Source organism: Lates calcarifer, linkage group LG9, assembly GCF_001640805.2.
Source record: "Lates calcarifer isolate ASB-BC8 linkage group LG9, TLL_Latcal_v3, whole genome shotgun sequence".
NCBI lineage: Eukaryota > Metazoa > Chordata > Actinopteri > Centropomidae > Lates > Lates calcarifer.
The window spans coordinates 9,098,608-9,125,761 of NC_066841.1; the positions used below are offsets into that span (position 1 = coordinate 9,098,608).

General features: G+C 39.8%; 2 protein-coding genes across 3 annotated transcripts in view; both read right to left on the bottom strand.

The window, feature by feature from the left end:
* LOC108879240 (rab GTPase-activating protein 1) overlaps positions 1-27,154 on the bottom strand; it is a 67,772-nt gene that overhangs the window by 14,641 nt on the left and 25,977 nt on the right. For both annotated transcript variants that reach the window (XM_018670448.2, XM_018670447.2), the window contains 6 exons: positions 8,577-8,690; positions 6,660-6,734; positions 5,899-6,024; positions 5,531-5,674; positions 3,893-3,934; positions 3,372-3,500 (listed from right to left, as the gene is read on the bottom strand). In XM_018670448.2, the coding sequence (XP_018525964.1) occupies positions 3,372-3,500; positions 3,893-3,934; positions 5,531-5,674; positions 5,899-6,024; positions 6,660-6,734; positions 8,577-8,690 (630 nt within the window). The remainder of the gene's footprint in view (positions 1-3,371; positions 3,501-3,892; positions 3,935-5,530; positions 5,675-5,898; positions 6,025-6,659; positions 6,735-8,576; positions 8,691-27,154) is intronic.
* Positions 13,623-27,147, bottom strand: LOC108879241 (probable G-protein coupled receptor 21). The gene has a single exon (XM_018670449.2). It carries the CDS (start codon positions 19,197-19,199, stop codon positions 17,958-17,960), a length of 1,242 nt encoding a protein of 413 aa, XP_018525965.1. The 5' UTR covers positions 19,200-27,147; the 3' UTR covers positions 13,623-17,957.

Here is a 27,154-nt window from a genome sequence, read left to right on the forward strand (position 1 = left end):
TAGCATTTGAATAAGATGTAATGGAGCATATGAAGTGATTACTGCCTGCCGGTTCACTAAGATATCAGAGTCCACACAGTTCAGTGTGACATATACCAACTTAAAGTTTGTACAGAGTTTGAAAAAGTTCTAGATTGGTGCAAAAAAAGGTAAAGCTACTACAATATGGAGACATCAAAGATTATAGCATATTGAAATAAGGCTGTAACACTATGTAACACTGCCTTCCCTGAAATGAGTATATATGTGTATATGAGCTTGAACACCTGGTTGAGAAGTCACTGTATAATCAAATACACACTACTCTTTTTGTGTCAGTTCAGTTTTCTGAAGGAAAAGTTTCTGCAGGCGGGTGAATCTAAATTTCAGCAGCTCACACTATTCATTGCCTTGTTGTTGATCCAATGAACATAACATTCAGTACAGAGAGTTCAGGTTCAGCAGTACACCTCCGGTCACTCAAAACAGCAAAAACAGTGTCCCATTTAAAAACACACACACACACACATGCACAGTCACATTCATGCCTACAGCTGCATTTAGGCAACCTCATCAACGGGCCTTTCAGTGCCCAGCCCGCTGCCTTACATTGGCCTTTTTAAAAGACAGCTACCATGCTTGTTCTTTCTGTGGATTTTAATGCATCTAGTTAACAGCTGCAACATCAAAGCAGTGCATGTGTGCTTGCCTGCATGTGTGTGTGTGTTACAGTCTCAGGTTTAGTATTATACTATAGCATATCTGATGATCCAAATGCTCCCACAGCTCATCACTTAATGATGCTGGCAGAACTGGGACAGCATGGCCCACATGTTGTCCTGCTAAAAGTGTGTATTTGCATGTGTGTATGTATGCGCTCTAAGTGTATTAGGTCACACGTTCTGCTCTGTAAATGGGAGACAGACAAAAGGAAGAGAAAAAGTACAAGAGGTCATTTAGGGCAGGACTTGCCTCCTCCATCTCCTTTCTCGTTCTTCTTTCTCTCTCTCTCTCTCTCACTGCCTTGACAGACAGCTGAACTTACTACTCAGAAAAGCAATTAGGAACACGGAGCATCCACAGCTCTCAAGTACAGCCATAATTTATAGATATGAAATATTTCTCATCTCACAAGGCTTGGATCAATTATAGATCTGCAAATTACCCGTGCAGCACTATCAGTATTGTTGTGTGAATGTACACTGTGAACTAGAAGAGACATATTGTGAAACCACCTGCTCTCTCTCAGGTGATTTGCTGATCACTTTCTGCTCTTCTGAACTGAAAACCTATTATAGGCTTGCTTCATTGCTTCTGCTCTGTTTCTGCAACACAAAAAACAACTGTTTGAAAATCCTGCCAAAAGTTCACACAGTGGCGGGGGAGCTGTTGCTGTATGTAGCTGTTACTGTATGTAGCTGTTAACCACATACACCTTTGCATACATGTCCATATGTGCTAGCCAGAAAGTAAAGCACTATGAAGTAGGCATGAAGAGGCAGAAACTAAAACAAAAAGCTGACAAGAAAATTTAAAAAACTGCAGGTGTTCATGACTTTCATTTAAATTCCCTGGACAATTTGCATATATCAGCTTTAGAAGTCAAAAGGTTGGCAGACAAGAAGACAAAGTAGGTGTAACAACTATACACTGAGACAACATAAATGACCCCAAGTTTGCCTCCTGAATAAATTCTGTGACCTGACTGTCGTTTATGAGCGTGTTTTGTCTCATATTCAGTTAAAAACTATTAAAATTCTAAGGACCTTTGACCACAATTACAAAGGACATAGTTTTAAGAGTTTTTCCCCCCAATATCAACTACTATAACTCACACAGACACTCACCACTACTCTCACTGCACTACAGTTAAGAAATAGATAAGCCATCTTACTAATACCTTAACCTTACAGCAACCTTGTCCTTTCCTATACTTCAGACAAGATCACTCTAATCCTGACCCTGAGTTTTATCAATTTTGTGATTTTTTTTTTTAGCATCAAAATGTACATGCGTACGCCCTCTAGGCAGGTGATTTAAATGTAACAGTCCAAAACTTAAATCATGTTCATAAAAGCACTATGAGAAATCTGACGCTGACTGTATACCTGACAAATCTGAGCTAAAACAATGAATAAAGTTAGAGCGCCTAGCAACCCAGAGAGATTTGTGGTCCAATCAGTATCATCAGTCAACGAGGACACCAGTAATCTGGTCAGTAAATCCCCCTATAGTGACATCCAAGCTTCAGATTAGCCTACCTTGACTCAGATTTAATTTCCAGCTCCAACATTACAGTACTCACTGAGGTCAATTTGTCAAATGACTTCTTGGAATTATTTTGTCTTGCCAAATAATGTTCTGGAAATAACTTCTTAAAGCTGTATGCTGTAAATGGTGGGTAGACATACTTCTGTGTAACTACATGAGGGTGTTTTATTCAAATGGGTAAGAACATACTTTAAAATACAACCATGGTGAAGATTAATGATTAAATTAAGCATACAGGACAAATGAAGCAAAAGTGGCACAAAGTGTAAAACCTGTGTTTTAATAGTAGGTTTGCCTCCAATCTGAGAGACTTCATGAGCCCAAACTGATGATTTATGTTCAGAACTGATGCCTCTAAGATGAGTACTGAAACATCTTCAAGACCGCACAGCTCATCGACTTGGCTCGATTTTTACCTCCACTGGTTTTTTCTCTGCTGGAGGAGCTCATTGTGCGGCTCACCCCGCTGCCCACCTGTCTAACTGAGAACCAAAAAGCTCAAATCTCTCTCCATGTGGGCTCCTTTCCAGAGTTTGTGCTAATAAATATCTCTGCCGAAAGTTACCTTCAAAGTCAGGCCCTCTAAACTAGGCCAGACTTTTCAAAACAGGTCAGGACACAGGTGTGTGTGTGTGTGTGTATATCTGCATGTGTGTTGAAGAGACAGAGACAGAAAGAGAGAACAAGTGTGTATGTGGGTTTGTGTGTGTGTGTGTGTGTGTGTGTGTGTGTGTGTGTATATGCTGCATGAATTAATTCTGTCTTAAAGTTCAACAGCGGCCCCCACTGGTAGTTAAGTGGCACTGCAGGGCTACAATAAAGGTTTTCTCTATATAAACATTTCTTTAATTTAAAAAATTACAATTTAATGATTAGACACGCTGATGTAGTTTGTCATTAATTATTTAAATTTCTAATATTCCACATCTATTACTGTTTGTGCCAGATAAAGAAATTGCATACCTTTCTATTTTTTACTAAAACTGAAAATAAGGTTTTTAAAAAGACTTTGAAACTGATACAGAGCTGAACCTGAAGTCTCAGGTGTCTCTAATATGCAGCTACAGCTACTGCATGGTAATAGTGAACTGAGACTCTGTTCTATTTTCTTCTACACTCACCTTCATGCTACAGGCCAGTTCCATCAGTTTCTTTGCATTTTCCTCAGAGCGGTACCTCTTTGGAACTGGGACACGAAAGAATTTGAGTGCACCCTCAAAGTCTGCCTGGATCAGATCGTCTTTTGATGTCTGAGGAAAAAGGAACACAAAATAAATTAGGCAACAAATTTATCCAAGCCAGCCAAATCTGTTGAGCAGAGAATTTTTTTTTCTAATCTGAAGCAGTATGGTTATCGCTCATTAAGAACAAACAAACTAACTAGATAGGATAAATAACAGCTTTGTGAGTGAATCAACTTGAGTCTAAAAAATGTGCTGCAAGAACTTTTTTTTCATTGACTGAACTCTAGCTTTAAGACCAAACTCATCTTCAACAAAAACATGTGCCCTGTTTTCAGCACAGAACAGTGTGTGGTGACACACATGTATCTGCACCCACTCCCATGCCCCGACATGTAAAATCTTTCCAAAGCTAGACTTTCTCATGCTGTATGTTTCTGTTTTTGCGCGAGCCAGCTTACCTTCAGAAGTGCCAAGGCTACATTGAAGATCACACTGATGCCCTAAGAATAAAGAAAAAGTTTGACATTCAGAATGTATTAAGGAGCTGAATTATTGATGTATCAAAGAACTTAAAACAAAAATACAGGTTTATGTGTAAAAAAGAAAAAGTTATATTTTGGGTGTGTGCATGTGCAGGAGTGCGTGCACAAACAGTGCATATAGCTCTGTTGTGTTACTGACTTTAAGATGTGTTTTGCCATCAATGAACATACAACATTGAATAACAACAAAGACACTTTACCACATACTTTACTGCCTCACAGTTGTATGCCTCCGCCAACTAGTGAAGCTACAGGAAATATAGTCACAATCTCCCCTTGTGTTCCTAAGTACTGGCCAAAAAAGTGTTTTTGCAGAACTGTTACTGTTAATGTCATCACTTTATCCCATTAGACATTTGTGTGAAATTTTTTTCTTGACTTATGAGGTGAGGTCACAGTGACCTTTACCTTTCACCTTTGATCTGCACATTCTAATAAATTTATCCTTGAGTCCAAGTGAACACTTCTGAAAAAATCTGAAGAAATTCCCTTGTGGCATTCCTGGGATATTGCGTTCACAAGACTGAGACAGATGGAATGACGGATGGAGAGACGGACAACCTGAAAACATAACGCCTCCAGCCACGGCTGTTGCCAGCATGGAGGCATAATGAAAAGAGAAATATCTAAACTGCATATATAATCAGACCCATTATGTTAGTGCTGTAGCTGTCGCCAATGGTATGCTGATACCTGCTTTGCATATTTGGGCATGCACAGTGTCTCCCACTCTTCCTTGCAGGCTGTCTCTTAGTGCTTAGATTTTAATGGGAGTGGGAATGGGAGGACTAAAGAGCTCTCCACAAGGATTTGAGCTGGCCAACTTAAAGACATCCAGAGACACTCGAGTTGTCTTGGCTTGGACCACCATGCTGAAAGGTCAATCTTCACCTCAGTTTGAGGTTCTGTGTGATTTGAAGCAGGTTTTCCCCTCTGTATTTGAGTCTGTCCATTGTCTGCTGGGCATACCATGCATCACCATAGATAGCAATAGCATTATTCAGGTGATTAATAGGACGTGGTTTATGCTCGACGTGGAGCTCGACATTCAGGCCAAGAAACTATTTTTGTCTCATCAGACAAGAAATTCTTTTCCCAAGTCCTTCAAGTGGATAAACTTTTTTACTGAGTTTGGCCTGTCAGGAAGCTCTTGGAAGAGTCTTCATTGTTCCACAAGTCTTTTATTTCATACTTCTCACACTTCAGACTTTATTACTTCAGTTCCTATGGGTTTTCAGTACTTGAATTTTCCACAGCAAAAAAAATCACTCACTCCACTTGTAGAGAGCCATCACACAGATAATCTACAGAAACAGGATGTTTCTGAGTTTGGAGTGGTATATTAAAGATTACTTTTGGATTCCAGTTTTATTGCTATTATGTCACTTTTCATATCTCTAAAAACAGGTTTTTCTATCAGTATGGGACATTGTGTCCAAAAATAAATCAAGTGGTTGAAACTGAGATTTAAATCTGTACACAACAATGTGTGCAAGTAAGAAGAAAGTCAGTAAAAGTTGTATTGAGTCTGTGTGTTTGTCTTTTATTACCAACCTCACACAGTAACAGGTCGATGATATGGAAGACCATGTACAGAGGGAACTTGGCTGTGAAGAGGGTGAGGAACCACTGAGAGGCATACATGTGAGCCTCCAGACCCACGTTCAGGAAATGGTTGTAAAGGTCTGGTATGTATTCCTGTTAGAGACAGAAAGGAAAAAAGTGTCAGAGAAAGAGGAGTAGTAAGATATAAAGAGACAGGATACCAGAGGCAGAAAAGTAGGTGTGTGGAGAGAAATATAGAGAAGAAGAAAGAAAAATGTTAAACACAGAAAGAAAGACTGTATTTGGGGAAAAGGAGAAGTGGAGCAGGCGCGACCATTGCTTATGGCACTCTAGATGTACAAATGCAACACACACACCTGCATGAGTCTCTCAAGCTGGAAGAACTTGCAGTGCAGATCTTCAAAGTTCTGCTTGAAAAGGTCCCTGAGCCCATAATCAAACATGATCTTGACCAGCACGCTGAAAGCTTGCTCCTCTGGCATCTGAAGGACAAGACCAAGAGATATAGTAATCAGTACCTCCTGCCAGTTCACAGACTGATCGTACCAATTTCAGATGACACTCCATTACAAGTCAACCTTACAGCACTACACAATAAAGCAGGACTTAATACACAATACAGATGATACAAAGTGCTTTACAGCACACACACAGAGGAAAACAGAACAAACCATGGAAAATTTCTGGGTAAATAAATAAACCGAGTTGAATTTTAAAATAACTCCTTAAATTTCTCCTACACACATCTCCCCCATATAAGGTTCTGAGAAGACGCAGACATTATTTCTCCACTAGGTGGCAGCATTGACATGTCCCCAGACTGCAAGCATGCTTAAAAGCAAACCACTCTAGGGTGGAAGATAAACATGAACAAATTCTACATTATTCATACATATAAAATGTCACTATCCCAAAGACACCACCTTCCATCTGAAACCTTTCTGCTTTTCTGCAGTAAGAGTGCATCATATTTATTGTCTCATTGCCAGGCCAATTCTCCAGCATTGCAGGATGTCAAAAAGATACAGATGTCAAATGAAAACAGTTTCTCTCTGCTCTTGAAATAGTTTGAGAAGCTTTGATTTTTTTTCTGGTCCAGGCTGATATGTGAACTCACGTGCAGCAGCAGCACAGCAGCCAAGAAGGACTGTCCCTGGCAGTAGCCAATCTCCTCATCGTAAACAGAGTAAGCCTGAAGGAGAGGACAAAAAAGACAAACAAGACACACAGTCAGCAATTAAGTTTTAACAGTGAATTAAAAAATAAATTGGGAGGGAGGGGTGGAATGATGAAAAATTAACTGTATAATAGATAGTTCAAATATTGCTGTCTCCTTGTAACTGAGACCTGTAATTGGTGTGATTCACACCAAGGTTTAATTATTACACAGTATTCACAGTATTGATGATATCAGCAGCTAAATGATGCAATGTAATCTGAAAAGATAGACAAAGTTGGCAAACCATTCTCAGAGCTTAAGCATCTGTAAGTACTGAACTTGTATTTGACAAGTAGCAAGAAAGATGTCCATATGGCTAAAGTTCCACTGCATGAGTAACACAGCTTTAAATCAAGCAGAAAGAAATTAAAGAATAGCTGGAGAATAGCATGCAACAAAAAACAAAACAAAAAAAACAAACAACATACCCGACATCATATCAGAATAAAATGTACAGATTTAGAGATTGAGAAGACTTGTTTGGCTACAGAGGCCTTTCTTTAGTTGATGTATGTCTTCAAACACACTTGTCTTTATTGTAAAGAGTCAGGTACTGGTATTAGACATTAACAGAAGATATAGAAGGAGGGAGGAACTGGAGTGAGGGATGGAAAAAACGAAATGTTGGTCAATGTGAAATGGAGTAAATATGAGGGGAGAGAATTTGGAAAAGGGCTGTAGTGGCCTACTGAGCTACAAACACAAATAATGAGCACAAGTGAAACAGACAAAGTGTGGATCAATCCACACACAGAGGTAAGGGAGGGCCCACTGAATTATTCAACCACACCTGAGGAGGTGCTTGTCTGGGAGGAGATGGATGCCCTCACCTGAGTTATACATAATGAATGAAATGAAAATGAAAAAAAAGCAGTGCACACACTGCAGCCAGGCTTCTTATGTGGGTTTATGGAACTATAGGATGAAATGTATGTATATCAACTGTGCAGGCACGTGTTCACCTTGAGAGAAAACAGCACATGCACTTTGCGATCAATAAGCATTTCTCGCGAGGTTCGAGTATACTGTGTGTGTGAGTCAGCTATGCTACAGGACTGATTACAGTGGACTCTAGTGTGTGTGAGTGTTTGCGTTTGTTCGATTAGAAACTTATTTTGCTTCTCTAGACAGGGAGTGACAGTTATGAACTCACTGAACCACCCAGAAACAGAGTGGCTGTTCAGTTAATTAATGAACTGTTCAGTTTAGTATTAGCGACTCACTACTGCTCTACAAACTTTATTATCAGACCTAATGTGAAGCAAATCATTTACATAGTAATTACACTGTATCATGAGGAAACATGTGATTCAGTGTCACAGATGCAGACTTCTGTTATTTCCAAGTGGTCCCAAAAACACCAGAGCTACCAACTGCTTATGTCTCACCTGTATAACTGAAGGAGGATTTTTGTGTCATCATCAGCAATCATGAGATTATAAACGCATGTCAGGACCACACTGTCTATAATAAATCACGCAAATCAGTTATGACAGTGGATGAACTATATTAATTATTCACAGCTCTTTTAGCATGACAGATGGGTTGTAAAAATTCCAGCAAATTCTTTTTTTTTCTGTTTCACATTTTTATTTTCTTATATAATAAAATTATACTTTGCGTTCTCTACGTACTGCATACATTGTGACAAGGTTCACTGAAGACAATTACAAATAATAATGCATTTTGTATTGCTAAATCTGAATATGAGAAGACGAGAGGACAGGTAGCTGATTTGTTTTCTGCTCTACAAACTATTACACTTCTTTAAAAATTTCATTCAAACAACCACTTGCATGTGTGTTAGCCGCCCACCTTGCAGATCTTGTAGAGGGAGTCTTGTCCATCTCCTCCAGTGTCTTTGAAGTAGTCATGAGCTGGGAATGTCCTGTTAATGTCTCTGGTGATGGCACTGTCCTGGGGGGACTCCTAACAATGAGACAGAAGGAGAGAAAAAGGTCAAGGTGAGAGAAAAAAGTGAGCAGAGCACGACAAAGATGTGGAGATTCTGTCACTTAAGAATCCACACACATCTACCAGGAAGCAAAAATTACATAGGGATCCAGCAGTGGTCAGTATTCTTCAATATGTTGCTGAGATTTACAGTATGGGGTAGGAATTACTGGTGGCACAGAGTGTTCTCTTCCACAGCACAGACTGTACAAATCTCCCTGTCTCACAATTTGTCTGTTCACTTCAGTTAAGTTCTGATTTTAATCCATTTTAGTAAATTACAAGTAATTCTTATGTTGCTAAAGCTTAAATAGATAACACTATCTGCTACCAGTAATACCACAACTCTGACAAATAGTAAAGAGTAAGAGAAGGAAAAAGGAAAATAGAATGAATGCATCATGTAACAGAAAACAGAGAGATTCATATTTTTTATCATCTTGATTCAATAGGAGAGTGTTTAGTGGAGCAAATAGCACACTGACAAATTCTTCATTACCAGCAGCAGGAAGGTTATCATACAATTTACTTATGACACACTGGACATCTTTACACTGGGTACTGGGAAAATCTCTGATATAATTCCCTAATTCCAAGTGATTCAACAGGGAGGTCATTTGATAGAAAAAATAAATACAGACTATACAACACCAAGCAGAGGGTTGTTTACCTTTCACTGTTACATCTGCTGCTATCACTGATCTGAATTATAATAGAATAAATCAACTCTAAGACCTTTTGTCTCTAGGGTGGAACAGATGTATGACTAGGACAGAGAGCAGGAGATGGGTGATGGTGTGAATAAAAGTGTATGCACAGGGGAAAAAATATTTCTACACAAGCAGGGTTTTGTTTTGTGCATGTGCTCTCTTTTTTCAAGGAAACTGATGTGATCTCATTGCAGCTAAATAATGCCACTGGTAGGGGAAAAAAACAAAAAACAAGACTAAGAGTGTATAGCCCTGCTAGTGGCTGTGGGAGACTATACTTCACAAGCTCAGATGAGATTGTTCAGGGTCAGGATACACTGCTAGAAGTACAGAGGCATGACTACAATCCCAACTGCATACAATGCATATACAAGCCCGGGGCAGCATACTTCTCTAGGATATCCCTTCACTGTGATGACAGAGCACCACAAAAACACACACACACACACACACACACACACACACACACACACACACACATCAGTAAATACTCCAAACTAGCCCTGCTTTTCAAAGATTAATCACACCTCATTTCATTATTGATGATCAGTGTATTTGGAACAAACAGCTTCTAAATAAGTAATGCTACTCAAAGACACCGTGGCCATTACATGACAAATCAAAGACACATTTAAAGATGTCTTCATACCTGCTCAGCAGGCACTTTCTTAGGAACTCCTCCATGCCTGCTCATTCGTGCAATTATTCAATCAGCCAATCGTGTAGCAGCAGTGCAATGCATAAAATTACGCAGATACAGGTTAGGATATTCAGTTACTGTTCACACTGCCTTGCTCAAAGTCTTTTGTAGGAATGAAGCTTCCCATTAAAATTCCTACTTGCAACACTATCCCACGACCCCATGGTGAAAGTAGGTGTAAATTTCAAATCTCTCTTGTTCACTTTGTAGCTAATTATACTCTCTTGGGTCTGTTACCCATCAAGCCCTTCCCTCTCCTTTTCCCAAGGTCTCTGTTCCAACTTCCACAGAGGAAGAGAGTGAAACAAAAATAATGCAAGTATAAGAAGAAATGCAGGAAGAAAGGAATACTAAAACAAAGCAAGCTAATGGGGATCAGAGACCAACAACAGTGGTCTTTTTTTAAGTTCATTCCTCAACTTCCACCACACCCAATAAGTCATAGTTACTGCATGTCTGTGTGTGTATGCAATGCTTTGGGAAGTTTGAGTAATGCTGACTGTTAGAGTGATTCTTGTCAGAGTAGAGCTCCTCAGCAGTTGGTGTTCAATATATATGGTATTGCACCATTCAATATGACACGTGGCATATTCCATCCAGTGATCTGAGAGCAGGTTGGTTAACTACATTTTCATAAACATCCAAACCCGACCTCTTATTTCAAGAGAAAGCCTTTCTATCACAGACTCATTTCTAAAATCACACTGTAATTCAACTTCTAAGACACTCTGAATAATATTTCTTTTATATTCCGTCTTCTCTGGCAGATTACAAAACATTTTTCCAAACAGACACTGGAGGGCTTCACCACAACACCACAACAGTAACATTCAACCAAGTTGAAAAAGGCCACAAGGCCTGCTTAAAAGGGTGCACTCCAGAAATCTGTTCACAGTGAAAGCCATTGGTATCGATGCATTTTAGAGCGCTGGGGTGGAGTTACTGCATCCAGTGTGAAGGGCCCATTACATCGTGCTACAGTCTCTCAGTGAATGATAAGGATCCATGTTTTTACAAGCACCACTTAGCCATATTTATCTGAAGTGGTGAGAGCATGTACAAAGACCATGGCCAATTAGCTTCCTCTCTGTGTGTCTGTCTGTTCGGTTAATGAGAGGTTCGGAATGAGGGTAGCGTGAGTGGGGAGAGAAAACAAATCCAGTGTCTCATGGAAGTGGACGGAAGTGTGAAAGTTAAAGCAATAAAGAAAAGGCAAAAAGCAGGAAGAGAAAGATAATGCTAAGAGGAGTGTATTTCTATGTAACTGTAAAAAAAGATAGTGAAAGACAAAAGTGATAACATAAATTCTAGTAAAGCTTCAAATCAAATAAGATCTATCGCTGTGGATCGAGTAAGCTACAACAGATTCTGAAACCACTTTTGCTGCTTATTGCACTTCTGCCCTGTCCATCTGTATGCTCAGAGTATATTGTAAACACTTACAGGTTCAACATTTGCTTTCTATCAATGCCAATCTCATGTCTATATGGTAAGCGATGAGCTACAGCCAGGAGGAGCTTAGCCTCGCTTAATACAAAGTCTGGAAAAAACGTGGTTTTGAAGAAAGTTACATGCACAACTATTTCTTGGTGACCAGTGGACAGGCACAGTGACTACCTGGAATCTCCATTGCTCCAGGAAGTCACTGCACTCTCCTGTCATTCACAAAGAAATATGATAATTAGAGAGCTTTAAAGATGCCAAGAGATGTATTTTTGTATTTTGGACAGAGCTACGCTAGCCCTTTCCCTAAGCTAATTGCCCAAGCTCCATACTTGAGGCGCATGGACATTATCCAATTCTAGGTAAGAAAGCAAAATGTCAAAATAGTCCTTTAACTGTTAAATGTCCAGCAAGGATTCAGAACTTCAAAGAGGCCATACAAGCCATAATACCATATGAGACTCAATGCTGTAAAGACATTTCATTTCTGAACCATGGATCTCTACGAATAGTCAAAAGCCAACAGTCTCACATCCTGTCAAAAATTCCCTTTATTCACATTACAGTCAACAGCAAATAAAGTGACAGGTATGGCAGGCAAGAAACCAACAGCTACATCTACTCATGCTCCTCACTCTGTTTCTGTCAGTGTCCTGACAAATGCTCTGAATATCCGTAGCACTGTCAACTGTCCATGACAAGTAACAGCCAGAGTAGTACTGTAGGGAAATCAAAGAGCATCTATGAACTCAATGAAAGTCAAGGGGCAAAACATGTTCTTTTAACAGACCTATAATAAAAACACTTCACTGGGGTATGGCAGAACTTCAGTGTGTGTGTGTGTGTGTGTGTGTGTGGTGTGTGTGTGTGTGTGTGTGTGTGTGTGTGTGTGTGTGTATGTCTAAAGCTGGAATAAAGTAACAGAGTAGGGCTTCCGTGGGAAGGCTGAGTAGCTAGCCCTCTATTGTTTATGTCCCTGATTTTCTCTGACTCAACACAATGGCTGACATGTCATTCTGTTATTCTTTCTCTGCTCCTAAAGGACCCTGCTGAGATGCCAAGAGAACAGTGAGTGGTATTTATTAAGGTCGATAAAAACCTTGCTTTCCAACCCAAATAACCCTGAGTGCTAGATTTCACTGAAATCAAAGCAGTGACAGTAACTTAATGCTTTGTAAGTAATTAGTAGACCTTTGACAGATGCTTTCATCATAAACACAGAAGAAGACAGGTGAAATTTTGAATTCCTTTTCAATAAAGCAAATATTAATTTGTTAAATTCAGTGATTTTCTCTGTCTTTCATTTATAATGATCTGTAACAGACAGATGCTTAAGCTACCGGCAGCGCTGTTTCCTCACCTTAGCGTCGTCCATCATTAAATCTTAATCGTCTGTCTCATGCCCTACTTTTTGTGCCATTTGTGCACTGGTGTGCTGCTTCAGCACAAGGAGAAAAGGCAAAATCTAAATCTGATCAGAGCAGAGATGACAGACAGGGGAAGAAGCAATGTAAATCATAACAGGACCATGTGGTGCTGCTGTATTACAGTCCTTTTACAGCATGTAAACCCAGCGACAATTTATTTTTTATCTGTTAGCGATCAACGTGAGGCATTCACAACTTGGCAACGATGGGAAATTCTGTGTGAAAGTAATGTAGAATGTGAAATAACAGAGCAATTACTTTTATTATCAACTGAACTACTTGATCTTCAGCCAGCAGCCTTCCACCTCACTAATTATAACTGTGCTTTGGGTCTGCTTTCTTCTAAAGCTCTGTGATATTTGTCACAAATAATACTGAATATGTGTTAATGTACTTGAGTGGTGATTACTAATGACATGAAACCTCTCAACCCGTAGAAAGGTAGAGAACTGACAATGAAAGGAAAAATATGCACTTCATGCTCTCATGCTTTCTATCTCTCTTTCACTCACACACTCACACACACACACACACACACACACACACACACACACACACACACTGACACAATTATGTTAAACATCCCTGATTCTAGCATAGAAAAGTAATTAGTACAAGAAGGTTTGAATACATTGAGATAACATACATTTATTTGCTCAGTACAGATACACAACATGTACATCTTACATTACCATATAGGTTTGTCACCTACAAAGCATCATCTAATGAAAAGTGTCTTAGTCACAGAGACTCACCTTCAATGAAAGCAAAATTAAACATGTTAGACCATAAACAATATCCCAACATTCTCAATCTATAAAAGCAGCCATCTTACAAAAACCTTGTCACAAAGTCAACACCTTTTACGTATAAAATATGACATCATCTAACACGGTAATGGCTTCATTTTCTCAATCAGAGACTTACAAATACCCCATTGTTCACTGTGAGCAATTTCCAGCCTTCAGTGTGGGCAAATACAAAATGTAGAATCAGTTCCAGAGAAATTCCTGAATCTTCTGAAACATTTCCACACCAAGGTTTTGTTACAGTGGTCAATCTCATCTTTATTTGATAATAATCTGTTACTCATAACAGCTGGGTCATGAGCCATTATTTGGGTCTGGTGTGGTCTATTCAGAGCCTTATGAAAACACAAAGAAGAAAGTCTGATACAGATTAAAAGACAGATAAGGAAATACCACTGCATGGGCATCTGTGTGTGTGTGTGTGTGTGTGTGTGTGTGTGCATTAAAGTGCACTATTAGAGTGAGGTTGATACAATAGAGATACAATAGCCAACCAGAACTGAGTTGGTGTAAAAACACTTTTGTTGTTAATTACAAAACATTTTTTCTCAACTTCTCCTGAGAGAACATATTGTTCTTTCAAGAGAAGGACAATATGTTCATGATAAAAATTGATTTTATGGGTTATTATTATTAATATATATTATCAAGGCCCCATTACATGTAACAATTTTGTGTGTTTTGTATTTAGATAAAATACAGATACAAATACTACACTTTTGTTTACCCTGAGTCACAGATTCAGTATGTGACTTCATTTGCTACATAAGGTCTCCACTTGTTCCCAAGACACACACATTTGGGTAGTCCCAGTCTGGAAAGTGGTGATACACCTAAAGCTATGTGCCAACCACATACGATGTCAGAAGAAGAGAAAGATGAATAAGCAGCAGTCATCCTCTAATGTTTCTTGTAAAGGCATTAAAATTAAGGATAATATGATATGAAAGTAATTAACATTTTAACCCTCCTTCTTTGCATATTTTTATATGTTTTATATCTAAATATCAATTTAACTATCTGCAGTGTTTTACAGATTATTACAGAGTAGTTTTTGTGGTATGCACTCACTCATTACTGCACACCAACCTCTCTCATAGCAGATGGCTGCATTTAACCAGCAAATGGCCTCCTAGCCCAGCCTGAGTGTTCAAATAACCTCTTTTCCCTAATCCTACCCAACATGGCACTTTACCTCAACACAGCCACTACCAGAGTGTCGTTCCCTTGAGAACATGAGAGCCAATTGTTTTCCCACAGGAAAAAGGGAATGTGTGTGACCGCTAATGTGAGCATGTTTTGGCATAATAATTTCCCAAGACTCTTTGCCCTAAATTGTACCATTAACTGCTGTAGGATATAGTGTATTTTTAGTAGAGAATTTTTTATCTCAAATTCAATCTTTCAAATTCCTAAAGACAGTAGAGACATCTTAACAGAAGCTGTCCAAGTAAAATAAAATGCATCTTCATAAAGACACAACTTCAATCATTTCAATAAGTAAGCATGCTGCTGAACCTACTTAGAGTCCGCAACATGTCTCACTTCACAGCAGACAAAAACAAAGTAATTTTACAAAAATAAATTTGTGTAGTTTGACAGTTAGACATTCAATACGCCTCTTCTGTACACACAATTTCTGTACACGCCATCTCTGAACAAAAGAAAGTACAAAAAAAGGAAAGATTACAATATTTGGCAATGCTTCACAGATGACAGCCAAAATACTTAAAGACAAATGTGGATCTATCTACCACTATTGTACATCATACTCACAGACACTCACAAAGTACAGTAAAATACTTGAGGGAAGTGATGCACAGCTAATAAAGCAATGAAAGGTGATAACTTTGTTAGCACCCTAGAATACCTTCAACAGTCCAATTCAGCCAATGGTCACATCCTAACATACCTGCACACACACACACTCATACACACCTATACACACATGAACAAATACACATGTGTTTGCTCCTGGTTATTTTCAGTTTTACAGAAGAGAGGAATGATAACTACAAATTATGAACTTTTGCTGAATTAACAGTCACTTTTTTAAAAATGCGTACAATTGCCAGTCTGTGTCATTCCCTCTAAAAACAGTTGCATGTCTCTAAATTGAGCCCTCCCTAGCCGTTTAAGGAAAATACTTTCCCCACAGCTCATTTTCATTTGTATATCAAGGCAACAATATATCGCTACATACTAAAAAACAGTCATATTCATGCATACAAGGCATCACTGAGCCAACATAGTGCAGTGAACCTACACAAACTTTGTGTAAAACCTGCTTGTATTTTACTAAATTTTCATATATTATATATTTAGGAGAAAAAAAAATCATGGTCCAAGATTATCTGTTGAACTTTCTTTGGTAAGATTAGATAAGGTATATAAAGCTAGAATATCTGCACCTAAAGAAACCGTGAAATGAGTCTCCATGGTTCAAAATAGAAAGAATTTTCAGTTCATGACACAGTGTGTACACTTTGATTAATTTTGGCTTACTATTGGACTCGATTAGTTTGTATTAAATATCAAGTTAGAGTGAAAAGGGATCATAAAGCTACACATGGGAACAAGATGATGGAAACAGACATGTGCATGCACATCGATGCAGACATACACACTCACAGGCAAATGCAATTCCCAGGGAGATGAGGGGTCATTCCCTCTTCATGGTGCTGCACAGAGGTTAGCCTGCCAGCAGAGTGAATGAGCTATTTGTTTCTGTTTACGTGTGATCCCCCTGTGTTCATGTGTGTGCATGCACTAGTCCTCAAATGCTGGCACAATAATGCAGTCACAGTAAAGCCTGCAAGATTATATAAATGTGAAATTTCTACAATTGCACATTTACAGCTTCTCTCAACTGTTCCTCTCAACCACTCCCAAAGACAAGGGGTAAGGATCACAGATCAAGGGTCATCCATCTATGCTAAACATTTTATCTTCGGTCAAAAATCTAGTAAAAAAAACAAACAAACAAACAAAAAAAGAAACCTAAAATCAGCCCAATAGTGTACCAAAGATCAGTGTACAATAAGTGTAAAAATACATCCTTTCTTGGTCTTGCTTTGCCTTGAACACAGATATGTATATACCTTTATTGTTTGGATTATGTAACTAAACTTATTTTAGTTACATAATCCAAACAATAAAGGTGCAATGAATGACAAAGATTTTTTAAAAAATCATTGGAAAACAAACTGATAATTATGTCTGATTTTTGTCAGGTTAACAGTCGTACACCAAAGCTGGGTAGCATCCCATGTCTTATGTTACAAACAGCAGGCTCAATGTGTGAACCTACAACTTAGTTAAAGACATATTTTTTTATCTTATATAACAACATCAATAAATAATCTAAAATTCAAAGTCCAGGAATAGATGCCTCAAAGCAGAGAAACCATGATCAGTTCAATCAATGCAAACAAACTAGGTCTAGACCTGCTTCATTTATTTCCATTTCTTTTTCACTCTTACTTGTAAATACTGAGGGGTTAAGACCATGTAAATACATGTTTAAACAGCTTGCCACTGGCAGTTCACCTCAGACCTACATTACTAAATCACAGCAGTCTTCCATTTGCATTCATTTTCATTTTTTGCATTTAGCACATACTGTGCTGTTAATCTGGTAACAAACGAAGGTCACTCTGTTTCACATGCTTCTCAGAACAGTTTCCTTGTGACGATTTATCATTTTGGCAAAATAAGTTAAGGATTCACTTCCCATAAAAGAAAAGTTATTGATAAAAATGTTGTTGAATCTCAAAAGAGTTCACTCCTCCAGAGATTTTCAGACACCTTTTTCTTCTCCTTTCCAAGCCCTTTCATTTATCACCCCTGTCCATACATAGTATGCTGGGTTTCTCTGAGCAGTTTAAAACACTCTGTGGGCTATTTGGGCCTCTCTATCCTTCAGTGTTTTGCTCTTGACTCCCTTTCTCTGTCTTTGCCAGCTGTGGCGTATGCAGAGAGGACGCCCAAGTAACCTCCAAACGCGACAAACAGCAGTGGCAGATCGACGCCTCGCTCCATCTCTTCACAGCACATTACAGCTTAACAGAGACATTTTACAGCAATCACATCAGGCATCTTTTTTAAAAAGTTCAAATGCCAATTTGGCACAAGGGTTTTCCTCTGAGTGTACACTACACATGACATGTTGTGCCAATTCCTATTTCCCCATGGCCATATCTATACCCCGGCCCTGCGCATCCCTTTTCGACAGAGCCAACGAAAGCCTTTTTGGTGTTCCTAACCCCAAAGCCACTGCCACTGCGCTGTAAACAGAAGGAGCAGAGGCGTTTGAGGCCCTTCCTGAAGGCAGAGTTGGACAGGCTGTAGATGAGACAGTTACAGAAACTGTTGCTGATGGCCAGCCATGTGGTGAGGAACGAGGCTGCCGGGTGGTGGTAGATCCCTCCGCTCTCCAACAGAAAGTAGAGAATGTAGGGCAACCAGAGGATATAAAACACGCTTGTGATGCGGAACAGTACCATAGCATATCGCTTGTCTGGGTATGTTGATGTAGGCTGCTGATACTGTGGTTGGTGGTGTTGGGGTTTCTGTGGTTGGGACAAGTGGGGCAACTGCCCTTGTTCTGCTGCGCTGCTGTCCTTGACCACAGATCCCACTGTCAGTCCCGGGCCCTGCAGCTGTTGGGGTCGGTAACGTGCGTGCCGCTCACTGATCTCCCTGGTGTGCTGTTGGCAGATCTTGAAGATATTGGCGTAGGTAAAGCAGACAGTGAGAGCAGCTGGGGCGTAGAGCAGCGCAACAATAAAGGTTGTGAAAGCTGGACTAGTCCTCCACTGAAGTGCGCACCACTCCACCACATCGCCATGGTAACCAGGTTTCCCCCACCCGAGAAAAGATGGGAGAAACACCAGAGCAGAGTACAACCATATTAGAACAATGCAGCAGCGCACTCGGCAAGGCGTTACCAAGGACGCGTAAGTCAGAGGTCGCGTGATGGCAATGTAGCGGTCTACACTTACACATGCTAATGACGCCATTGAAACTGACTTCAAAACAGACACCATGTAGCCAAACACCTGGCAGGTAAGTTTGGGGTCTAGGCCCTGCAGGTGGTGGAGGAGGGACAGGGAGGGGAACAGGCAGCTGACCCCCACCAGCAGATCAGCATACGCCATAGTCTGGATGAAAGCACTAGTGGTGTGCTGGCTAAGCAAGGGGGCACAGTGAAACACAAAAATCACCACCAGGTTACCGGAAATAATGAGAATGGTGAGGAGAAGAATGATGGACACTTCGAGGAGGCAGGTGGAGAAAATTTGGGAATAGCCTATCTCAAGAAGGCAGAAGGGAACAGATAAGTTTGACAGGCCAGCAGAGCTCTGGTTCAGTGGATCCAGGGAGGAATTCATCATCTTGGGCAGCAATACGTGTCTGAGGGGCCCTTCAAGGTTACAGTGAACCCAAGAACCCACTATTTTGTCAGGTAGCTGGCCGGTTCTGAAAGTCACCGTGTGGTTTCAGTCCAAATGAGAGGCTCCATGCTGCGGTTCCACGATGAGACAGCTGCCATCTGCCATTTCAAAAACAGGAGGGATGGAAAGGACAGAGAAAGGTAAGGAAGCTCCCTTGTTGCGTCCTCAGCGCAGGCAGTTGTGGTTTTACACAAGGATAAAACCACCAGGTAAAAACAGATAAACACACAAAAAGAAATATGTGCGTTTCTTGTCTTCTTTTTGTTCCAGTAAAGCAAACTTCCCAGCTGAAGGCACAAAAAGGAAAAAATAGAAAGAAATGTGACTTTGTTTAAAGGAATTCCAGTCCAATCTATGCCTGAAATGCCTGCGCTCCCTATAAAGCCAGAGATGTCTTCAACATCTGCTGCAGCTGCAGAGAGCACGGACTAGATATCTGTCTGTAGTCCACGGAGTCACAAACACAGCTTCCAGTGAAAAGACATTATTGTGTAATCACTGTATACATAAACTGAGGGAAGGAGACATTAAGCATGATTTCTTCTTTTTTTCCTGTCCTGTAACTCCGCTGCTGTCCTGCTTCTCCTTTTTCCCTCTTCTTCCTTGCTGCCCCTTTACCCTCTTCTCACCACTCTTCCAGGTCCGCTTGCTCTTGTCTCAGTTTCTGTCTGGTCCTTCGCAGTAAGATCACAGCAGACTGCTGTGAGGTGAGAGGATAAAGGGAGTGCGTGGGGTGTCTGATGTTTAAAACACACACACCCACATACAAACACACCTCAGCTGTTATTTTCTATCCAGAGAAGCAGCAACTATGTCTGGAGTGGAAATGAGGTAGGCAGGCATACCGATGCTGGGAGAACCCCCAGTGTTCATTTATCCTCCTTGGCTGTCTCTCTGTCTCACTCTTTCTCGCTCCCTCTGCCTCTCTCTACAGAAACAGTGGCACTGAGGCCCCTCCCCTTCCCTGTGGCTCCAACCAATGATCAACTGCAAGGGCACAAGGCTGCCTCCTTCCCCCACCCTCTCACTCCTCCCTGTTTTTTTTGTATTTGTTTTGTTTATATGTGTGTGTGTGTGTGTGTGTGTGTGTGTCACACACTTCTCATTATTACCCAGGATTCAAAAATCTGTAATATCAGTCAGTGTTAACCCAGCCCTTTTAAAATTGACTGTTTTTTTGAGACAGTTTTGATATTTTGAGCCATAAAAATCTAGACACAAAGTTGTTTAGTAGTGAAACAATAAGTACATGCCTGGGTGCAGTTTACAGGAAACATTCCTATTATTAATCTGATTGTAAACCTAGGACATGCAGTACAGGACAGCGGGTCCCCCTACAGCTCTGTGCATCCTACCATGCTGAAACTACTGTACATACTGTATATGCTGTAGGCTGTGCATACGTTACATCTGCTCTTCTGTGTGTAGGTTTAAAATTAGCTTTTATATATAAAAAGCACAGTCATGGGATAGAACTGTGTTATGAAGTCTGTTATTTTACAAATGGTCTTTAATCTCTAGTGAAAGAATCCATTAAGTTGTATGTGTTATATTTTCTCTACTTTACTAAGGAAGCCTTAACTGCAACTGTGATGGTACTCTCCTGTTCACTGAAAAAAACTTAATGCAATAAATTGATTTTTACAAGTTTTGTCACAGTCATACACGAAAGCACAGCACAAATAATTTAATTTGTGCTCATGGCCTGTGTCTAATTAGCAGCTGATTCATTAACACAGCAAGTAATTATAAAATTAGCAACAGGGTCAGGAAGCAAGGAGAGCTTGAAAGGTGCATTATAGTTATTTAAGATATTTGCATCAAAGCTTATAGATAATGACTGGAGTATCACAAGAACTTTGTGATCGAAAACCTTTCCCTGACCCATGTAACTACATGGAGAAAATTAACAACAATAATACTATTCATACAGCATGAATGTGTTTGTGAAATATCATCACATTCAAAAATGTCCACACGCTTACACATACACACACGCACATGCACTTCTTGTGCCTCTTACAATGTAAACCTTGTCTAACAATGGTACTTACGTAATGTATATAATTACATTTATTTATTTGTTTTGTTTGTTTGTTTGTTTGTTTTGTTTTCTATCTAACTTGTGCCTCTGAAAAGGCTAGAGAGAGAATTTTTGTAAAATCTAAACATTTTCACTTTGTATTTATACTTATCATGAAGCAGAATGTTTGCATTTGAACTGTAACTCTGTCCATGTATTTCTGTGTGTGTACATGTCCGTCTGTCTATTTGGCCTGAGAGCTCTAAACAGATATGCACCTGCTCCTGATTTTGCATGCATCAGCAGATGCTGCACCTCAAGCTTTGATACAGTCAGCTATACCCTGGTAGCATGACCTCACCAGACATTTTTTTTAAATCTCCCTCCCAGCAATATCAACAGCCAGCTTTTTATTGTGTGGCTCTAAAGGTCTGGTTAGAACTCGGTTGAACACTTTTTATTCCACTGTTTTAAATTTGCACTGGCAAGTCCCCGTCAGCCCTTCTGTGAAGAGCCCATTGAATCTGTGCTAGAATAATTACTGCGTTATTTTTAGATCAGATGATGTGATGATTACATTTAATTACTCAGAATCCTGTACTAAAATTAGAAACTCAGTGGGTAGTAATCACTGTCAGATTTAGTGCTGCATGGTCTACATCCTTATCCTAATGACTTTCTGAAGACTGCAGAGTTTGCCTCGTGCAGGGCAATTTGGTGTAGCGTGATGGAGACCCAAACATACCCACACAGCTGCGTGCACACATGCACACACACACACACACACACACACACACACACACACACACCAGCCTGCACCTTTCTCCCCCGCAATCCAGACACACCCCCATGCTTTCACGCACCTCCTCTGCCCACCACACGAGGAGCTAAAAATAGACGACAGTACGATGAAAAGGGTTGGAAAGAAGAGGAATGGGAGAGAAGGATGAGGAAGAGAGTCAAAAGGAAACGTGGAGCTCACCAAAGATGAGAGGAGGAAGAGGTGGAGGAGAGAAAGAAATGCAAGATAGCGAGAACAAAACAACGAGAGGAGAAAAGAGAGCTGTGAAAATGAAGAAGGGGGAAGAGCGTAATGTACTGTCACCTGGTTGCCAAGCTGAGCACAACACAGTCCTGTTAGCTGTCTAACTTATGCTTCCTCACAGTTTGGCATTCTCTCAAGGACAGGCCTCCAGTAGCTGAAACAAACCTGGCAACAACACAATGGCCCTAAACTCTGGTACAGCATGACTGGTTATAGGGGAAATATAAAAGCTAATGCTTACAAGAGCTTGTTACTGTTCATATAAAAGTGGAGTGAATTAATGCTTAATACTACTTATGATCAATCTGTAGAATATTGGCAAATGTTTAACTTAAATGACAAAAAATTAATAAATTGCCAAAATTGAAACACATTTTCTGTTGACAAGCTACACTAGTCACTATTAAAAGAATAAAATGGTTCACTTGCAACTGACAAACTGGATGACTCTTATCTGATTATTACTAATACCCACCATCCACCACCACCCAGCTGGTGGCTCATAATCCTAATAATTCTGTTCTGTTTCTGTATAAATATAAAAATAAGCAGTCGCTAGGTGCCAACTTTTCTATCAACATGATATAACAAAAACACAAAAAGAGCTGGTCAGCTGATGTCCTGTTTGGGGTCTTTATTAATCAGAGAAATGCCTGGTAGGAGTAGGGATGAGAAGAATTTCAAAGAACTGGACTGCTAATACACTATTATTTATATCCGTGAATTAATGATGTTTATCTCTGTATGATGAGCCTAGAGCTATTGCAGAAAATAATACCAACACAAGGCAAGGGTGGTGAGACTTGTTAAGTAGTTGCAGACAGAAACAAACACATAACTGTAGGAGGATGACACAAAATTCCAAGAAAAATGAAGCCTGCTCACATTCAACTGAAAAAAATTGTTCTAAAATTCTTTGATCTGACTGTCTGAACCTTCTGGCATTCACTGTGTACTTTCTGATATGGGAAAGTGGTTTCAAAGCCGGATAAAGCAAATCTGAAAGTATTTCCATCTCTGCCTAGCAGAAGGCTGAGCAGCAAAGCACACATAACATAAACCTATGGGACAGAGAGAGAGGCAGGCATACAGTCACACAAAAAAAGAAAGGAAGCAGACACGTTGGACCGCTAAGACAGCAGAAGAAGGGAGAGAAAAACGCAAGCAGTCAGTGTGACAAAACACAAATGAGCAGGCAGACAGAGAGAGAGGCACAAAGACACATGACTTGACAGGAGCACAAACAGGTCTAGGTAGAAGTCAGAGAGAGTAAGAGTCAGGCGTACACAAATAAAATGATTACAAAGACAGACAGATAGACAGAGGCAAGCAGACAGGTCATTATGTGGGTCAGACTGAGACAGGCAGACAGGTAGTTATGAGTGCTTGTTTTTTGCTCTTCACAAGAGGCTGGCACAGCAGTTCTGGGTACCAGGCCTGTATTTATCTGGTCTTTTTGTGTGTATGTTACACACATAAATGTGTGCATGTATGTTCATATACACACCTTAAGAGAATTCTAACATACCGTCCCCCTTGTGTAGGTAAACGAGGACCAGAACATAAAAAACAACTACTATCTAAAAAATGGCCATACACTTTGATCATCACCTCGGACACTGTCTGACACTGTGCATGCGTACCTAATAAACAGGTAATTCATGTTATTGTTACTACTCTAAAGAGAGCAACATTTTACTCCCCTTATAGTGAGTAACAGTAAATGTGCCCACACTGTGCCAACCACCAGTCCTGTCAACATTTGTTGCTCCTCCATGAGAAAACAACATAATTAAAAAAAAACAAACAACCCACAAACAACATCATAATTACATAACTTTAGAGACACCCTCAAGTTGGCACAATCTGTCTGTGATTCATCTATTCCTAAACAATCCCTGTCACTCCTGATTATGAATTTAAGTGGGTGATCTGCTTGTGCCACACTCTTTTATAAAAAAATATATTTTTCAGGCATTTAGCCTTTATTGTTAGTGTGGAGACAGGATAGGCAGAGGAGAGAAGGGATGACATGCAGCTAATGGCCCTGGCCTGATTAGTGGTATGTGCTTAACCAGGTGAACTGCCAGTACACCACAGAACACAAACCTTTTAACACTATAATATCCATGGCCTAATATTATCTCAATTATTACCACCAAATTACATCTTATTGCAAAAAATTACAATTACAAACCATGTCATTTTTTTTAAAGGCTGAACAACAATTTACTGGTACATTAAGAGTAAGATTATGCTGATAAATATGTGTTGACTGTCATGCTGTGTTATATTCACAGAGTTACCCCCCCTCAGCACAGCACAAAAATGTTGCCTGCCAATATGTCGTAACATCCTCCTGATTAAAATCAGCTGGCACTGGACCAGTGCGTTGCCAAAACCATTTATCAGTTTACCAGATTTAGTCACTCTGTCAGTGACTGGTCTGTTCTTACTATAATGTATGGAGCTAATGCAAAATGTAGGCCATGGCTAAAACAGCCTAATGACTTTATTGGTTACTGGTGGAGTGTTAATTAGTCAGCATTTTAATTTAGACTGGTACTCCCAGTACTTGGCAGCCTGGTCCCTGCTATCAGTTAATTAAGGCTCCACCGAGAAGGAAAGGTTCAAATAGCTATGACCTACAACCCGGTTTGCTATTCCATCAATGCCCTGTATTCAGATTTGTGGATGAACACCAAGTTCAGATAGAATTAGGGCACAAAAGATGGCATTGGCTAGGACATGATGTCCATACATTGCAATACAGCACAAAGAGACACAAAAAAACACAGGCTGAATACAGAAAGCGCACAAAACAAATTAGGAGCTGGCACACAAGGATGGTATGTACACATTTTAAAACAGGGCTGAGAGGGGAAAGAATGAATCTGTACATGAGAAAATAAGCTTTAATTAGTACCAGTAACAACAGAAACATGAATGTGAATGAAAATTCTTTCTTAATTAATACATATAATATGCAGAGTACTGTTATGCAATGCATTTCAATACTCTTTGACTAATTCTGTGCACACTTTGTTGTGTTCCATAAGATATTTCATATAATCTTTCTGGCCTGTAACTGCTCTTGGCTAACTCATTCAGCTTCCTTATAAAGAGACTAAATAAAAGTCAAATTGCCTGTCAGAGTCAGATAAAGCTGCACGTGCTCTCCACACTTCTCTGTGTGTTTGTTGGCTGATGTACAAACCAGGAATGCTTTAGTGCTTCTGCAATAAATTCCTATCCAACTTTCTGTCCAGTGGATATCAATGCAGTGGCGTTCTGATCCATTGTTATTGTTGTCTGAGTGAAAGTTGAGATTCCATTCATACCATTCATTTTAATGGGAAAAACAGCCTGGCATCCATATTATTTTGGAGTAAAACGTCTATTTGAGTTGACCCTCTTAAATTTTTTAAGCATCCAAATCAGTACAGGTAAATGTAAATGAGAGCATGATTAAAGAAAGAGTGTAAAGGCAGAGATAGGAAAAGAGCAAAGGAGAAAGGAAAGGGAGGAGGGAAATGTGGTCAGGGACAGTGAAGAAAATGAGAGTGGGGGAGGAGAGCAGAGGGGAGGAAAGGGCAAGACCAACATCTTGTCACCACCTGGGACCCAGCTTGCTGCCCAGGGATGTTGCCTTTACATAAGAACAGTGGACAGAACTGTGGCCGTGAATAAGATTACACAGAATAACACATTGTTCTCAGTGCACAAGGGGGGCTAACCATCCACAGCAGGGCTAAGTCACCTCCGATCCTTAAACACATGCCCACACAGAGAAGCACACCATGATTCTCTGATAAAATGAAACTAAAAAACTACCGCTATTTTTAACCACACATACAAACACAGGTTTGTAGAAAAAGGCATACAGGCAGAGGCAATACTAAGGCGAAGCGAACCTAATGTTAAAAGTATCCCAATTTAAATCATCACAGTTAGATAGTAATAATTAAATAGTCCTTTCTGATCACAGAACAACCATTGTATGTAGCTTAATACAGGCAATGTCTGGCCCACATCCAGATTGAAGTCGTAAAACTGAATATAATACAAAGCCAGGTCATGTCTTCTGAATTCTCTGCCTTTTCTCGTCACTTTTACAGCTCTGATTTCTCCACTTATGCAGAGGTAGTGACACAGATTTTTTAACTTTTATGAACTGAGTACAGGTTAAAAAACGATGGTTTTAATTAGTGAGTCACAAACTCACAATGGGTTATTAGACAAACTTAATACTTTTACCTTAACCATTAAACATAAATATCTTTTGTGAAAGAAAGTGTATAAACCTTTCACTTGCATAATGCCCCAAGAAATCTGTTGGCATGATCTACAGGGCAGCAGTGGCTGCCATCACAAGTTTGGAGCACATGAGAGGGAAACTTATGAAACAGTGGCCCCTGAGGTGTACTTTCAAAGACGTAAAACTGAACCAAAACTGTTGCCAAGGACATTAACAGTAATACACAGACTCTGGCCAGCAGAAACCAAAAACCAAACCAAAAAAGAACTCACATCTGTTTGAACAAAATGTGTTGGTTAAAGAGACTAAAATAAAACTAAGTGTAAAAACAACCAGGACTAAAGTGTTACAGATAAAAAGTCTATCTCAGTAATGGCTTATGTCTGGACAAAGATTTAGAAATCATCAGAGGTGATGTTGACAGCTTGCTGATGCATCCTAAAATTAAAGGCCTGAGTCATCCCGTTGGGGGTCAGCTTTTCCAATCACTACACCACCAACATTAGGGGATTGTGGGGATTTGGTTTGTCCTGATCATCTTAACAAAGACAAGAGTTTTGTGTGGCCTT